General features: G+C 39.0%; 2 protein-coding genes across 21 annotated transcripts in view; both read right to left on the bottom strand.

Annotated features, from left to right (window-relative positions):
• The window catches only part of TRMO (tRNA methyltransferase O), a 32,916-nt gene extending 32,087 nt beyond the window's left edge, over positions 1–829 (bottom strand). For 17 of the 20 annotated variants that reach the window (XR_012424540.1, XR_012424541.1, XM_045373506.3 and 14 more), the window contains exon 1: positions 727–829. Coding sequence is in view for 6 of the 20 variants with exons in the window: in XM_045373506.3 (XP_045229441.2) it covers positions 727–802 (76 nt within the window). In the remaining 14 variants the exon portion in view is untranslated. Of the gene's footprint in view, positions 1–481 lie in introns of all 20 variants that reach the window. The other 3 variants (XM_074017015.1, XM_015436958.4, XM_074017017.1) reach the window with 1 other exon arrangement.
• A 4,200-nt stretch (positions 830–5,029) lies between these two features.
• HEMGN (hemogen) lies at positions 5,030–16,502 on the bottom strand. Its single transcript, XM_005581226.5, has 4 exons — positions 16,389–16,502; positions 14,497–14,590; positions 8,002–9,188; positions 5,030–5,706 (listed from the first exon to the last, which is right to left on the bottom strand). Exons 1-4 carry the CDS (start codon positions 16,465–16,467, stop codon positions 5,612–5,614), a joined length of 1,455 nt encoding a protein of 484 aa, XP_005581283.1. The 5' UTR covers positions 16,468–16,502; the 3' UTR covers positions 5,030–5,611.
• Between the last annotated feature and the right edge of the window lie 1,896 nt (positions 16,503–18,398).

Raw genomic sequence — 18,398 nt, 5'->3', positions numbered from 1 at the left:
TGGGCAACGTGGTGAGAGCTTGCCTCTACAAAAATTAATAATAACAAAACAAAGTGTTAAAATTAACATTAATTGCCCTGTTAAGTTTTTTTTAAATTCTTTTAAAGTTACTAAACAGTAAGGTCGTATAGTATCTCACTTTTCAAGTGTGTATGCAAAGAAACAAGTATGGAAGGTAGACACCAAGATATTGACAATGGCTTTCTCTGGCAGGCTATTTTAATTCTCTTCCATTCGCTTTCTAGTTTCTAAAGCTAAAATATTCCTCTATGAAAACGTGTGAGTAAACAGAAACAAATTCATGCCTTTCTAGGCCCAATTTAAAACTATTTTCTCCGACCGAAATTTTCCCCTTCTCTCTCCTCGTTCCTACAGCGCAGGATGCCTCTCTCCTATGGCATTTACTAATTCCTAACCCGCCTAACACCACCCCCCATATACTATGGCAACGAAACCCCTAAGAGAAAAGCCGCTACGCTACACTTAGCTGCTCCAGCTACTGAGCCAAGACTAGGCGGACAGCGCAAGCCTTGTAACAAAGCCGAACAACCCCGATGACGTCATCCCACTCGCCGAAGCACATCACGTGGTCGCCGCAGCACATGACCCGTGCCTTCGCCGTAGGTAGAAGAATGACGCAAGTCAGTTCCAGATCTTGCGTTTCACACCCCGCTTGGCAACGAAGACCTCTCCAGAGTGTGGCACTGCCAGTCTCTTGGAAGTTACCTGTCTCCAGAGCCGGCTTCACGCAGCCGCACGGGGTCGCTGTAGGCCGACGACCCGGCTCCTCCAAGCCGCGCATGGCTACTGGTTGCTGAGGCGCCTACTCGACGCATCCAACCTTCCGCTTCCGCGCTCCATGCCTGACGCATGCGCAGTAGCCTCGCCGGCGGGGTCCCGCGAGCCCAGGAGAGTGCGCGCGCGCGCAGTGTGGCGCTGAGGGACGTTTGGAGGTCTCCATGGGGCGTCGAACCCCTATCCGGGGCGTGTTCCTTTCCGGGACCCCAATCTCGTTTATCTTAGACAGAACTCCTGCAGTTGCCCGCCCTCCCAGGGCAGGCTGCGGCTCCGGGTTCCCGCGCTTTCTGAGAGGCAACACACCTCGATGAAGAACTCGCAACTATGTGTCTCTCGAAACATTGTTAAGCAACCTACACGTCCAGTATGACCCTAATTTTTAAAGGATGTGTATATGTAATTACCACAGAGCGGAAGGACTGGACGTTAAGAAATGTTAAGAATTCTCCTCTAGCGCCTGTGGTCCCAGCTACCCCGGAGATTGAGGCGAGAGAATCGCTTGAGCCCAGGAGTTTGAGGCTGCACTCCAGCGTGGGTGACAGAGCGAGACCGTGTATCTAAAAAAAGAAAAAAAAATCTCTTTGGGTGGTGGGAAAACAGATGTGATTATCCTTTTTATGCCTCAATTTTTCCATAATAGAAGTTATGCTTTGTCAGAAACAACCCCAAATAAGTCTTATTTCAAGTGTGGCGAATATTATAAAGGAGCCCTACTATGTGCTAGGGGTTAAGGAGTGGGAACTGTTTCTTGTGCTCCACACCTTACCAGAACTGAAGTGAGAATGGAATTTTAAGAGTCAACATGCCATGTATATTGTGGGGATTATTGTCGTTTCTGGACAGCTCTGAGAAGCTAGGAGCTAATATGAATAATTTTTTAATCCAATGCAATGACCAGTTGTCCTTGCAATGATAGCCTATCTTTTACCCACTTGTAATGCTGTCTCTCACCTATAGCTAGTTTCTATGTACATAAATCTCTTTATGGGAGAAAATTTTTAATCTTTTATCTTTTTATCTGTTAACATCTGCAGTATAAAATATTCAAAAGCATATGAGTCCACAGATTGAAAAGCCTAAAAACCATGAAAAGATGTTTCCTTGTCTGTCCATTTGTCATTGATTTCTAGTAGAAAATAACCAGCAGTAGGAGCCAAATAATTAAAGATTGTGGTTTAAAAAATGAAATAAAACTGATCAAATGCATATAGTGTCTTTTGGCAGGTCATTTTTACATGACAACTTGGAAAAGGCTGCCTTTTTTTTTTTTTTTTTTTTAGGAGGAACAGTTCTGTGCAGCTGGAGAGAAACAAGTTTGAAAACCAGTGTGTATGTATGTGTGTAAAATTGGGCCGGAATTACTGCACTTGCCACTAGATGGTGATGTTGCTGAAAATGATAGTCCCGCTTAATTTGTGGAAAGAGTAGACTTGGAGAGAGATACTTGCCCGCCTGGAGGGCATGGTAGATGTTGATAATCACACACAAAAAATATGTAATTATTAAGTGTGACAAGTACTGAAATGCAAAGCTTATTTGAATATACTAGTGAAATAGACTGATACCTCTTTTAAAGGTAAAATGTCTCTTGACTGAAAACAGGAACTTAAATATGCAGCACATTTATTAGTCTATGATTTGAAGTTCTTATTATCTTGTCTGGAATTGTATGTGATTATTTGCAGTTTGTAAGACTTAACCTCTCCTCCAGAGGTAAGACCTAGAAATCTGCCTTAAAGAAATGACCTAAATAATTATGTGGTCTTCAGCTTGTACTTTGAGAAGCACTTCTCAGTAGAGTGATTCTTAACCTCTCATTTGGGTGAAGGACCCCTTTGAGAATCAATTAAAGCTTTGAACCATCTCACACATCATTTTGGATATAATATCATAGGGTTCATGGATTTCTAAGAACCTGAGAGGAGGGCAGCACAAAGTCAAGCTAGGATTCTTGGAGAAGTTTAATTCTATCACCTCAAGGTTCTAAGCCAAGAACGCCAGAAGAATTTTAGATGCATACTGATGTTTGAACAAGAATGGTGAGAAGGCAGAAGTTGTGTGTGAATACAGGAGTGATTTAAGAGGGCAAGCAGAAAGGGTCCTGAGAGGTGGAGAGAGAAATTCTGCTTCCTCTAATGTACTGCATTCCTCTTTCCCTCTACTCCCCCATCTCATTTTTGTGCTGCTGTACACTGTACATATGCAAATCTCTTAACGTCCATCTTAATGCAACACTCTTAGAACTTGAGACTTCAGTTTACTTTTTTTTTTCCTCTAATTTTGGCCCACTCTGGCAGGTGAAATTGAGACAGAAGCACATTCCAAAGAAGAAACAAAAAGCACTGAGGAAGTCAGATGTGACTTTGGGTGAGTACCTTCCCTCTATGATGTTATTCCCTCATCTTTAAGTGGGGGTGATAATCACCGCCTGGCCTATTTCACATACTTTTGTACAGATCAGATAAAACAGTTTATGTGAAAGTATAAATCTTGAAGTGTCATCGAGAGGTAAGAAACTATTACATGGTTGTGGCCGGACGCAGTGGCTCACGCCTGTAATCCCAGCACTTTGGGAGGCCGAGGAGGGCGGATCACCAGGTCGGGAGATGGAGACCATCCTGGCTAACACGGTGAAACCCCGTCTACTAAAAATACAAAAACAAATTAGCCGAGCGTGGTGGCGGGCGCCTGTCGTCCCAGCTAGTCGGGAGGCTGAGGCAGGAGAATGGTGTGAACCCAGGAGGCGGAGCTTGCCGTGAGCCAAGATGGCGCCACTGCACTCCAACCTGGGCAAGACAGCCAGACTCCATCTCAAAAAAATAAATAAATAAATAAACTATTTTGTGGTTGTGCTGCCCTCAGTATGTTGTGTAATAAATATAATGGGGGTATGAATCATTGTACAATGAATATATCCTGATGGTAAAAAATTTAACGTACACACAAAAGGGAGTAGGCAGATAGGAGGGAAACAATATTGTAACATCCCACTGTACCAGTGGTTCTCAACCCTAGCTCCACTTTAGAATTGTTGGGAGAGCTTTTAAAATAAAAAGCTCTGGATTGGACCCTGAAGCCAACAAAGGACATTAGTGGAAAAACTCATGAAAACGGAATGTCTGTAGTTAATGATAGTGTAACTATCCTGATTTCTTGGTTTTGACAAATGGGCCATGGTTATGTAAGACGTTAACATTGGTGTAAACTGGGAAAAAGGTATATAGTAACTTTTGTACTATCATGACAACTTTTCTGTAATTCTAAAATTATTCCTCCAAAAACTATTATTTGAAGCATAAAACAATTAAAAAATAAATATACCTATGCCTGTATGTCACCTAGATGGGGGAATCTGAATCCCTGGGGGAGAAGTCTGGACATATATATATTTTCGAAACCTTCCCAGGCGAGTCTAATGTACCAGGAGAGTTGAGAGAACCACTGCTCTCTCATGTTCATTATACCATGAATGCCTGAGGGACTGGGACCCTGTCTTGTTCTTTGATGTAGCTAGTACCTAGCACAGTGCCTATATGGAAAGCTTGTGCAAGTGTGTTCTTGCTGAATGAACCTTTATTTGCAAAAATTTCCTTAGTCCTCTGTAATAACAGAAGGAAAACTGAAAACAAAAAATACCAGGGTAGATTTTCAGACATCTTCCCATCCAGAAGAGTTTCTATTCCTGCCCTGGTCTCTTGTCGTTTTCAGTTAATCTTTGCCATTATCACCATATTTGTCATATTCCTAAAATACTAAAATTGCCATTCTGTTGTTCAAAAATCTTACTTCATTCCCCATTATTTAACAAGTGATATATTTCTTGGTTAGGTATGCAAAATTCTCTGTGCTCTACTAATATGAGCTTTTTAGCATGCAAAGCCTACTGCTATTTCATATGGACTCTATATTAACTGTAGTTTGCCTGCAGTTTTGAACATGTTTTGAACTCACCGTTCTCTTTGTCACATACAATAATGCTGCTATCCACATCTATGCAAATCGTTTCCATCTTTCAAGGCTTCATGCCTGTGTAATTTTTTCAGGTCACTCCAGCAAAAAGTGAGCATTCTCTGTTTGTATCTACCATTCAAATGGCACCAGCACTTACTATTTTCTTTTGTAATTATTTGCTTTCTGTTTTATTTCCCCAGGAAACCAAATTAACCCCACCGTGGGGTGTTAGATATGTCTTCTTACCTCCACAGTTCTTAACATGATGTCATCCACACAGTTAAGCATGTAATAATGATTTAATGTACATTTTGCACAAATACAATATTTAAAAAGTAAAAATAGAAAATCAAATTTCAAATACAAAAGTAAACTACATTCATCACTCCAAAATATCTTTTAAGGAGAATTGTTAAAACTAACCAAAAGAGCCAACTAAAGCCTGAATAAAAATTTGATGCTACTGTTTCATTAGTAATGAACAGCATTTACAAGAAAACTATACACTCCCCAAAATGTAAGTGTTCAGTCTTAGTCACTTATCTGCTCTTAAGACTTAAATAAATGTTCTTAGGGGGGAAAACCAATTATCCAGTCCTCCCCGCTTCCTTATTTGTCTCTTCCCACCACTATCCTCTCCCAGACATATACACACATACACACACACATTCACACACACTCTAGCATGATATTGTCTATGTGGCAAAGCCTTAAAAAATGTTATTTCTTTCAGATATGGTCTACAAGTAGAAAAAATAATATTAATGAGCATTGTCAAAAGTTTTACAATATTTTGAGAAAATCACGCATAAACTGTTAAGCTCTATGTTCCATTGGACCCCAACTTTATGGTTGAGCATTGTTAAAACAAAGCATAACTATAGACATCATTTTCTGGATGAATCTCGTTCAGAATTGCTGGTATTTCTGGCTCTTCTTTGGGTTTTTCTTTTGTTTCTGTAAAATCAAATAAAATGAAAAAATAGGTTCAATAAATTGTATTGGGACAATTGACTAACCATTTGGAGGGAGAAAAACTGCTTCACAACATACACAACAACAGACCACAGATGGAGTAAATATTTAAATATTTAAATACCATAAAGTTATAGAAATAATAGTGTTTTTAGTAATCTCAGGATTCTAAGCAGAACACAGAGACCAGAAACTGTAAAGGAAAAGACTAGCAGGTTTGAATATCTAAAAATTAAAATTATATATGGCAAAAACCACTATGAACAAAGTTAAACCAAATCAAAGACAACTGGAAAAATATTTGCAACATATACATAGTAAAAACCATTATTTAAAGAGATTTTTTAATCAGAAAAAGATAGAAATCAAAGATGTTGAATGGGACAAGGATTCAAACAGGCAATTCTTTAAAAATTATATTTATAATAATTCTGAAAAGTTGTCTAGTAACATTAATTATAAAAGGGGGTGATTAAGACCGTTAGGTGAGTTTTATTTTTTAACCTATCGCTTCTTGGCCTTTTGGCTAAGATCAAGTGTATTTTTTAACCTAGCAGACAGGCAAGGATTTTTAAAATGTCATAATGTACAGTGCTGACAAGGGTGTGGGGAAAAGGCACCTGTCTTGTGTGAATCACTACCATGTTTCTGGAGGCTAGTCTGACTGACTGTATATTCAGACTTTAAATGTGGGTACCCTTTGGCCCAACAATTCAATTTCTAGGGATTGATTCAAAGGAAATAATCAGACAAACTTAAGCCTCCAGTGCCTCCATTTCCTTATATTTAAAATGGGAGTATTATTTATCCAGTAGAGCTTTTGACATTGAATAAAGTAAACCATATAAAATATATAATATGGTGTCTGGCACGTAGAAAAGTACCTGATAAGTGTTAACTAAATAAATGTTATTCCCAATGATGTTCATTGAACATTGTTGTAATAGTAAAACTTGGCAGTAAACTGAGTGTTCATCCTCATAGAGACTGGTTGAATAAATTATTGCACATACATATAGCATAGTACTATGCAGTTGCTACAAAAGACATCATAAAGATGGCTCCAATACATATTGTAAATGAAACCAAAAACAAGTTACAGAATAGGATGAGTACTGTCTCATTTGTTGAAACAGAACAACCTTAACATTGGGAACTGGAGATAGAAGATGGTATTAAAGGAGACTTTTACTTGATATTCACTTACATATTGCTTTATTACAATGAACACTTACTACTTTATAATCAGCAAAAATAGATATTGCCATTTAGTTGGTCAAACAAAGCCAAAAATAAAATGAGCATTAATTAATTGACCATATCGATCTTGCTGGGTTTAGAATGAAGCAGTTAGGAATCAGGACGCTGTGTTGGTTAGAGCTGCTTCTCCAGCAGGGTACTCTGTCAGTGAACGTACTGCTTCACATGCCTGCTTTTTACTGCAATGTATTTCTTTAAAGTAGTTCTTCAAAACTGGTATTACTTGGAAACCAGCTAGCCCTATGTTTTTGTTGCACTCATTTTTTAGGATAAAGAGCAAATAAACTACTGAAGGGATTTCTTTAGAAATCAGTTTCCTGGGGATAACTATGGTCTGATAGACTCCAGTCCATTTCTTACACTGTCTACAGTATTGTACGAAGAGAAGTGAAGTTCTCAGTTATGTCTCTGAGGCAAGTGAATTAAAGAACGGTTGCATTATTTTCAAATTGCTATACTTAGAAAAAAGTTTTTCAGGAACAAATCTTGAAATAGAAACGGTTTCCGGTAAACCTGAAATCCTACAGGAATGAGTTCCCTAGTAACAGCTTTGTATTTTACAGCTTTGTAAAATATACAGCTGTATGTTTTACAGCTTTGTATCTCCCTCGGTACTTTGTACTATGAATTTACCTGCCTTCCATTTATCAGGCAAATTAAATTTTCTAGAAAAAGTTCATTCATCAAGCTTTCTTGTTAATGTAGACTTAATTGTTTTTTAAAATATTTTGCAATAATTCACCCTATACTGGGTTCATTTCACTGACTATAGCATCTCATAATGGATGAATAGTATGAATAAGTACTACTGTACATGCTTACATTTTAATTTTTTAACTCTTTGAAATATGCCAAGACATACATTGGTTGCATGAACATATTGTTTACTTAAAACTAGTCAATAAAATTAATAGTATCCATTGACATAACTGAGAATAACCCAGGATTGTCAGAGAAGGTTGTAAATCACTACTCCGGGGGAGATATACCTACCTTGGTGCTATAAACAGCCCTTACCTTGAGGAAAAGTATAAACATCTTTAGCATCTTCCTGGTGTGCTTTAGGATCCTGGCCTTGGGGCCCACCTGTTTCTTGGTATGGTTCTGGAAAGCATTCTTTAGGCACATCCTTATTTTTATAGGTCTTAGTAGAGAGGTCTTCAGGCCCCGGGGTTTCTTGGTATATTTCAGGTGAATATTCTTCAAGCTGGGGTGTTTCTTGGTATATTTCAGGTGAATATTCTTCAAGCCCAGGTATTTCTTGATACGTTTCAGGTGAATACTTTTCAGACCCAGGTGTTTCTTGGTTTATTTCAGTTGAATAGTCTTCAGAATGAGGTGTTTCTTGGATTGTTTTATGAGAGGGAGCTTTAGGCACAATAATTTCTTTATGTGTTTTATGAGGAAGGTGTTTAGGTTCAACTGATTCTTGGTGTGTTTTTGTGGAAAGGTCTTTAGGCTCGGCTATTTCTTGTGTTTTAGGAAAAAAGCCTTCTGCCTCAGCTTTTCCTTGATCTGTTTCATTGTATTCCTCTGGTTCTGCTGGGTTTTGGTCTGTGTCAAGAATATAGCCTTTAGGCACATCTGGTTTGGGGTACGCTTGAAGGGAGCATCCTGCCAGATCAGCTGTGTCTTCAGATGTTGGACAAGGGAGGACTTTGGGTACAGCAGCTTCTTGGCACATTTTAGGAGACAGATCTTCTCGTTTAGCCATATCTTGGTACATTTTGAAAGGATGGTCTTGAATTACAGCTATTACTTGGCATGCATTAGGAGAGTTGTCTTCAGTTTCCACCATGTCTTGGCATATTTTGGAAGAATTGTCTTGAAGTACAGATATTTCTTGGTACATTTTAGGAGAGAGGTCTTCAGGTTCAGCCACATGTTGGCATGTTTCAGAAGAATGGTTTTGTACTGCTATTTCTTGGTACTTGGAAGAATTCTCCTGATGTATAATACTTTCTTCACATATTTCAGAAAAGTGTTCCTCAGGCACAACTTTTTGCGGGGAGGCTACTGAAGGAAATACTTTGGTTATGCTCCCTAGTGGCTCAGTTTTTTTCTCTGTAGGTGCCAGTACTTTCTCCACTATTTCCTTTTCTATCTGTGACTGAGGCTCCACCTTCAATTGTGTATTTTGTTGTCTCTTTCTGCCTCTTTGATTTCCTTTTCCTGTTCTCTGCTGCTTGCGTTTTTTCTGTTCTCTGCAGAAAGAACAGAATTAGTGTCAGCAATGGTGCTACAGAATTCAAATAAATGCTTGTAATAACAGTGCCAGGTCCTCTACTGCCTCATTGCACAAGGATCATGAACTCATCACTTAATCTCTCTGGGCCTCAGTCTCCTTGTTTGTAAAATGAAGGAGCAGCTCTAGGTGTTCTCAGTTCTTAGGAGAGGGAATGTTTCTCCAGGACCTCTTGGCATTGATACCTTCCTTACCAGGAGCCTTCTTGGTGAGGGTAGTGGATGCGCGCGTGTGTATGAACGCGCGTTTGTGTGTGTGTGTTACAGCATATTCTTAAAGTTTGGTTATGGAAAATAAATAATTCCCATTACAAATTAATAGAGTGGCATTCTGGTTTATACACTAGTCTCTTTGCGTTTAGTCTATGTGTGTTGCTTCCCTACGCCTGAGTAAACTCATACAAACCAAGTTTCTAGACCTGCAATCCAGGCACGGCTCCTCATCTGTGCAGGCTGCAGGTGGAGGCTATATATTGCTTGATTATCAAATACATTGTTTTGTGTAAAGAATTCTAAGTTGCTACAATATCTCTCAAATGAGAGATATTGTAAGTGGGTCAAAGGCTGCAAAAACACTTCTTGAAGTTAAGAAACCTGGTAGATAGGCATGAGTGGCCATATTATACTTAATCCTAATTAACAAATTAAAGATCTAGAAGATGAAAGGATATGCATGGAAATTGCAGCCAGTGACAAATTGTTAGGCACTGCAAATATAACCAAATACAGATGGCTAATACAGATGGGCTGGGGGCTGGGGAAAGTACTATAAATAAGCATTTCATCATTTTTCTTAATCTACTGAAATTCTGTTTCATGCTACCCGCTCTATGGAGCCTTCTCTAACAGACTACAGGACTAAAATGTTCTCCCAGCTTAGCTCTCCTATAGGACTTACTGTGAGTACCATGCTAAAGACTAGGAATGCAGGCTGCCTCATACTGTAGTTATTTCTGAAGAAACTGTATTTCTTTTAGTAAACATTTTAGACATTCTTTGGAGATAAAAACCAGAGTTTTTTTTATATCTTTATAGTGCCCATCGTTCCTTGCATATTTAAAAAAAGTATGCCCTGTTCCATTTTTTTGTATATATTTGAAATTTCCATTGTAAATAAGTGTTTTTAAAAGATTACCTCACCAAACACAGTTTGAAGTCAATATCAAAAAAGCATATATGTTCACTTCTAATATGAGGCTATAGAAAAAAGAAAAAAAAGGTACAGATGTAACAGAACAGTCTAAAATAATATTGAAAATTATATTTAAAAAAGGAAATCTAGGTCAGGCATGGTGGCTCACGCCTTAATCCCAGCACTTTGGGAGACCAAGGCGGGTGGATCACGAGGTCAGGAGTTCAAGACCAGCCTGGCCAACATAGTGAAACCCCGTCTCTACTAAAAGTACAAAAATTAGCCAGGCATGGTGATACGCATGTGTAATCCTAGCTACTTGAGAGGCTGAGGAAAGAGGATCGCTTGAAACCAGGAGGTGGAGGTTGCAGTGAGCTGAGACTGTGCCACTGTGCTCCAGCCTGGGTGACAGAGTGAGACTCCATCTCAAAAACAAAAACAAAAAAGGCCGGGCGCAGTAGCTCACACCTGTAATCCCAGCACTTTGGGAGGCCAAGGTGGGCAGATCACGAGGTCATGAGATCGAGACCATCCTGGCTAACACGGTGAAACCCCGCCTCTACTAAAAATACAAAAAATTAGCCGGGCGTGGTGGCGGGCGCCTGTAGTCCCAGCTACTCGGGAGGCTGAGGCAGGAGAATGGCGTGAACCTGGGACATGGAGCTTGCAGTGAGTCAAAATCTCACCATTGCACTCCAGCCTGGGCGACAGAGCAAGACTCCATCTCAAAAAAATAAATAAATAAATAAAATAAATAAAAAGGAAATCTAAAGATGACGGTTATGGCACCTCAGCATTTTGAACTATTACTACAAGTAACCAAGGTGACAAGATAAATTATAAAATTCTTATAAATGTTTTGAAAAAGATATTAATAGTATACCCAAATTCCTTAGGAAACACATATTTTTTCCTAGATATTAAATGTGAAATAATTCATTATTTAGGTATCTATGTGAGGAGATCTGAGTAATATAATAGTCCATGTCTTCCCTGGTAGTTTTTCAAAAAATACAAAAAATACCTATGTGGCCTAAACTTTAGTCTGTAGTCTCTCATGATTGTAGGCAAGTCACTTAACCTCTACATGCCTTGGTTTCCTTGTAGGTGAAATAAGGTAAATAATATCTGCCCAATTTCATGTGGTGGTTATAAGAATTGGATATAATTACTTACATGAATTAATTATTCAAATATAAATTAGGACTCTAATATGAATATAGGAAACTCTTATAGTGCTTGTGTATGTCAGGCACTGTTTAAATAATTTAGTTATTTTGTTATCTCATATAATCTTCACATCAGTCTATGAAGTAGATAGTATTATTTTCACTTTGCAAATGACAAAACTGAAACACAGAGATGTTGAGTAACTTGCCCAACACTTGTATTTGATAATCAAGCCATATACATTATCCACCTGCAGGCTGCACAGATGAGCCGTGCCTGGATCGCAGGTCTAGAAACCCTGAGTATGAGTTTACTCAGGGGTAGTGAAGTAACACACACAGACTAAATGCAAAGAGACTAGTGTATAAACCAGAGTGCCAATCTATTAATTTATAATGAGAATTCTTTCTTTTCCATAATATTTCCAAGGGTTCTGGCTACGAAGTAGGGGAACCAGGCTACAAATCTAGTCATTGTGGCTTTAACAGCCTGGCTCATAACCATGCGCTCTGCTGCCTCTCTCTGAAACTAATAAAATTGCACTGTATGGTATGTTGTAGTGAGAAAAGAGGGCGCAGGCCTCAGCATTATAGAGATGTATCACCAGAGCAAGTCCAGCCAGCTGCCAAGAGGCTCACCAAGGTGTTATCCATTTGAGTGAATACCCTCAGCCCAGCAAGCCCAGAAACCTGACTCTGTTAGCACACTGAGACTACTTCCATTTATCAGGGGCAGAGCTCATCAAGCAGATTTAAGGAGACTTACATATAAACCTAAAGACCAATTTTTAAATGAACAGAAATACAAAGTCACATAGTAGAAAATACCTGGGCTGGCCAGGCACAGTGACTCATGCCTGAAATCCCAGCACTTTGGGAGGCCAAGGTGGGCGAATCACTTGAGGCCAGGAGTTCCAGACCAGCCTAGCCATCATGGTGAAACCCCAGCTCTACTAAAAATACAAAAACTAGCTGGGCATGGTGGCCGGTGCCTGTATTCCCAGCTACTTGGGAGGCTGAGGCACGAGAATCACTTGAACCAGGGAGACAGAGGTTGCAGTGAGCCGAGATCTCTCCACTGTACTCCAGCCTGGGCAGCAGAGTGAGACTCTGTCTCAAAACGAATGAATGAATGAATAAAAGAGAGAGAAAAAAGAAAAGGAAAGGGGAGGGGAGGGGAGAGGAGAGGATGGCTGAGGGGTGGGGATGGGGAGAGGAGGGGGAGGGGGTGGGGGCAGGGGAAGAGAGAGGAAGGGAGGGGAGGAGAGGAGAGTACCTGGGCTCTGGGCTTGCAAACAAATGCACTGTCTCTGTAGGTAGGTACTTGGGAAGCCAGATAATGATTGGAAGATTGCTTAGTGGGTATGGAATTTGGGAGCTAATTGGATAATCTTCAATAGACCTGCCACAGGACCCTAGTACAAATATTTCTACTGTAAAATAATACACCTGTTCCTAAAAATCCTCACTTTCTGCAAAATCATCCTCTATAAAGTTACAGTGGTTGTGAAGGTGGGGCAAATAGGCTTGGGACAAATGATTCAAAGCTTTTGCAACATTTTAACGCTAACTAAAACAATAATTGGTACCAGGAGAGAGAACTTGCTTGGTCCAGACAAGTAGTTTACTGTGGCTGGAGGCTGCCTCAGGGGATAGTAAATACAAATATAGTGTAATTGCAGGCTTAAAGCTGCTGAGACCTGAGCTCTGAGCCAGCGGGGTTGCCATTAAGTTGGGCACAGGAGAGAAGTGCAAGCTGCCACTTGGTGGAGAACTGCGCAAGGCTGGTGTTGTGCCTATCTGGGGAAGGAACCCTGCATGCCGGCTGAAAAGAATCCTGCCTATACAACAGCCAGGCTGAAGGCTTTTTCTTTCCAACTGAAGGCTTTAATTCTCTTCCCACTATTCTGGCTTCTTTTGACTAGGAAAAAATCATGAACCGACACAGCTCCCACATTATACTGACATCGTTCTCCTATTTATCTATCATATGTGAACTTGGTGTTATAGAAACATCTGTTGTAGCAGAACAGACAGTGCTCCATAGTGAGGTTTAGGGGTTTAGAAAATGCCCTTCATTAGGAAAAGTGCTTTGCTTAAATTAGTGGTTCTCAACTGAGGGTGATTTTTCCTGTCTCCCGGCAACCCCACCCCAGGAGACATTTGACAATGTTTGGAGACATTTTGTTGTCACAGCTGGGGTGGAAGGTGCTATTGGCATCTAGAGGCCAGAAAATGCTACAAAACATCTGCAGTGCACAAGACAGCCCCCGACACAACAAGAAGTTCTCCTGCCCCCAGTGTCAGCAATGCCAAGGTGGAGACACTTTGGCTTAGATGGATGCTGCACTTTTGGCTCTTTGGGCTCCCCTTCCAAGCAAGCAAGTCCCCAGTTGTCACAATCATATTTGAAATGGATGCAATTAGATGCCGCCTAATTTACAATCATGTTCTTGTACCCCTTTCCTGCATTTACATACAGGTGAACATACAGGTTATCTAAACTCTTTGTCACTCATTTACAGGGAATGTTTTGGCTCACTCCATGGAGAGTTAATCACACTCATTCAGTAAATATTTAGCTAACAGAAAGCTTGGAGAACAATCTTGGAGGCTTCTTCAGTGATGCTTCCCACTCCCAACAGGGTGCTTCTATGTTTATATTACCATAGGAGCTAAACGCCAAGCTTCTCTACAATATAATTTGGTTGCTCAGTGCTTTAATTAAAAGAGACCAGGGAAAAAATTATGTTCCCACCATGTTACCAGCTGTGTGTGTGACTTTCGGCAAGAGATTTAACTCACTGGAGGCTTAGTCTCTGTTTTTCTGTAAAATAGGGACAACCATGCGTGATTTACAGGATTGTTGGAAAGATAAAATACAGTGTGTAAAGTGCACAGCACTACTTGATGCATAACATCCTCAATAAATATATCAGTTCCCTTTCTCTTGTGGTGCTACCATACCCAAATAGCCATTGTGACGTTTCCTTTTCTTGCACTTCAGCTTTTCTTTTTCTAAGTCGTTCTCTGTTTCTCAAACTCCAGGTTCCAATGACTTCTGTAATAAAATGAAAGTTATTAGAGAAAGTGATGAACCATGGTGTTTATCAGCAAAAGTCCTGTAGCCAAGTGGCAGAATCTCTATGCTAGGTTTTTCTCCTAGCTTTTTGAGGACAAGGACTGCATCTCATTTGTCCTTGTATCTCCAGAAAAAGCCTGGAAGCAGACATTCAGCAAATGTTTTTGAATGAAAAGGTCAGAGACCTACTCATACATAGTATTTGTATGTAAGTGTGCTACCAACCTATTAATTTCTTCAAAATAATTTTATATATTGTACAAATAATGAAAAAAGCAGCCATATTTTGCTGTCTTTAACATGATAATGTGTTTTCCTTTTATTCCTCACTTCTATCCAGTGCTTATATTACACAAAGTTGTAAGAATAGCATAGCACACTTTTATCCTTTTATTAACCTAGCATTATATTAGAACTATTTTCCATGATGTAGTCTTCATAATGATAATTTTAATGACAATATGATACATAGTCTGGTTAATGTACTCTCATTTACCCAATCATTCCTCTTGGATTGAGCATTTAGGTTGTTGCTAGTTATCTTTGCCTTGTATATCAAATTATAATAAGCATATTCATTGCATATAGGTTTTCTTTTGGATTTCTTCCTTAGAATGGTGTTTCTTCAAGTTCTTTGGAAAATTAAGAGTTTGATCAAAAAAGTTTTTGCTGCCATCTAAGGTTGAGAAAAACTAATGAGTCTTTGATGTAGAGCTTCCTAGAGCCTGTGAAGTGATACAAATCCACACTGGGACCTCTAAAGAATAGAGCATGCCCCTTGAACAATGGTTCCTCTTGTTCTTGGGATAAGGGTTATTTATAGTGAAAAATTCTACCTTTATTTTTACTAACCTCTAATTAAAATTGACAGTTCCTTCAATTATGAATGTAGGTAACAAACCACAGTAGTTTTGGCAGTATATGACTTTTTTTCAACTTTTATTTTAAGTTTAGGGGTATATGTGCAGGATATGCAGGTTTGCTACATAGGTATACATGTGCCATGGTGGTTTGCTGCACAGATCATCCCATCACCTAGGTATTAAGCCCAGCATCCATTATCTATTCTTCCTGATGCTCTCCCTCCCCCTCAGCATGTGACTTTGTCCCTGTAAAGAAATCACACATTTTTATATCACATTATACTTGTTGCAGATACCTTAAAATATTACCTACAGGCTATGATTTGACTTGATACTATTATTAGACCCACCACTGGATATTGTAATCTATAAATAATCATATATATTACTATATCACAATTTTTTATTTTGGTATTTGTATCTTAATATAATTATTTCCTTTGGAATCTTATATGTTTAATTTTATGCCTTTAAAACTTCTCTTCAAAGAAGGAGTCTCTGGGTTCATCAGAATGCCAAAGAGATCCATGTAGCAAAAAAAAATTTTAAACAATGTCTTAGGGTATCTCAAGGACTAAGGTTCCACAAAACATTTTGAGAAATGCTGCTTTAGGATCGATCCAAGGGCTGAGATTAGTGAGTCAAAAGAATAAGCAGTATTATAGCTCTCACCGCTTATTGCCAGATCTCTTTCCAAAAGTTAGACGAAATTTGTGCTACCATAGTTTTACCACAACCATCTAATGAAATTATTGGATGAACTACCCGATGAAACTATTGGGTAGTTTCATTAGCTTTCATTTAAGTATATTTCCTTTTTTTTTTTTTTTTTGGCCAGATCCATTGAAAAGAGAAAATTATCATACCCTGAATTCTTTTCAACAGCCACCAGCTCTTAAGGTATTTTTCATTACCTGGAGAATGGTTCTCTTCTTGGTGAGGATCAAGTGTCTGATGGTGCTTCAAATGAGATTGGTCCTTTCCCAAATCCATCTTGCTGCAATACCTTCCTGCTATTTTGGTCTGACTTCCACAAGCAGCCTAGATCCTTTTTAAAAATATCAAAAACAACTAACACTTAAAAAAAAAAAAAAAAACCACACACACAAGTTTGCCTGTCACTTGACTTCCCGCCTAAAAGTTTTATCTGGTTGGACCACAACTGCAGGCTAATTCTACTTTCTTTATCACACTGCACAGGTGTGAGTAGGGGAAATGGCTGGTGCTAGCAACCTCTAGCATAGCTTGCTATTTATACAGGGAAACTCTCTGGCCACAGCCTGGCATGGCACAACCTCCAGTCAGCACTCTTTCGGTTCTATCTGCCAGGAAGTGTCTGGATCCGATGTTCCTTTTTACAGATGGAAGTGGCCTGGTGTAGAAAGAACACAATCTAGACTCTAACCAGCTCAGTGGCCCAGGGCAAGTCACCTCCCTTTTCTATGGCTCTCTTTCTGCATTTGCAAAATGGGTAAATAATTCTTGCCTGCTTCATATGGTTCTTGTTAAAGTGAAAATAATGGATGTGAAAATTTTTAGAAAGTGTGATATATATTAATCTTACATGGTTTTCTGTATGTGGCTTTTTTCACCTTAATCTGTTGCAAAATAATGTACAGTTTTGCTGTGTATGCTGTTAGACAAGAAATAGACATAAATAACCAAATTAGAAATTCACAGCAATTTTGTACGCCTTTTTGCTCACCGAATCATTCACAAGTGACTCAAGATAACTAGTGAAATCCATTGTTACTCATGTAGGGGAAGGTGAAAGATTATTTCTTAATGAAAATATCACCACATTATATCCCAGAAATTAAGTTGAAATCATCAAAGGAACCATCCTGCCTCCAAGCAGTCACCCCATTTGCGAAGAAAAGGAGCCACAGACTACTATGGTTCAACTAAGGAAGAAACCCTGAGCACCTCCTGATAAAGGAAGCCAGTCTGGGAGATGCAGGGTTAATATATGTGTTCTGGATTCAGATTGAATTGAAGTGAGTTTGAATTCCAGTATTGGCATTCCCTAATTCAGTGACCTGAGGCAAGTTAGATAGCCTTGGAGTCAATTTATCTATCCATAACATGGGGACAATATTGGTATCTACCTCATAAAGTTACTAGGATGATTAAGACCAGTAATCCATATGAGGCATTTTATGTGTGCCTAACATATCGAACTTGGTCAATAAATGTTAGCTACCAATAAAAATACAATAACCAGATTTTGGTAAAGCAAGTCATAGTTTAAATGCACTAAAGAAAGTAAGTCTGAAGAGGATTCTTTATAAAGAAAGACCTTTGTAAAGTGAATAGATGCCCACTACTTCCATGGAGTCTTAAGGCATTAGAACTGGAAGAGCCCAAAATCATCTAGTCCCTGCCTATTTTATATACAAAGAAACTGAGAACCAAGGAGGAGAGTTGCCTATACTCAGTATTTTATTACTTATTGCCAGCAGCATCTCTTACAGGTTAGGAGATGGGTCATCATTTTGTGTGCTTGATCTTTCCTTGGTATAAAAATGTGTGTGTCATGTAAACATATTAGAGAAACAAGCTGTCAAACACACTAAAGGGTATCAAGAACGACGTAACAAACACCCAAGTATCTGCCACTAAAACTTAACTTGGTTTTTAATTACTAAATCCTAATATTTAGCTTTTTACCTCTCTCAGTTCCCCAGTCTTTCTCTTAAGTAAATCTCTGTACCTAAAAATTCAGGTAACTTCAGGGAGCCCCTACTCAAAGTAATCCTGCACGGAACAGCAGACATTCTGTGTAATTTATCTCTTGAAAATTTGGATTTTCAGATATGGGGTTTAAAGAACTCAAACTAATTTTAAAAATTACAAAATAGTATTTTTTAAAATATTGATTCCTTTATTTGATATGTTTTAATTCTTATTAGTTAGGTTGTTTC

This window comes from Macaca fascicularis, chromosome 15, assembly GCF_037993035.2.
Source record: "Macaca fascicularis isolate 582-1 chromosome 15, T2T-MFA8v1.1".
NCBI lineage: Eukaryota > Metazoa > Chordata > Mammalia > Primates > Cercopithecidae > Macaca > Macaca fascicularis.
This window is presented reverse-complemented; position numbering and strand designations above follow the sequence as displayed.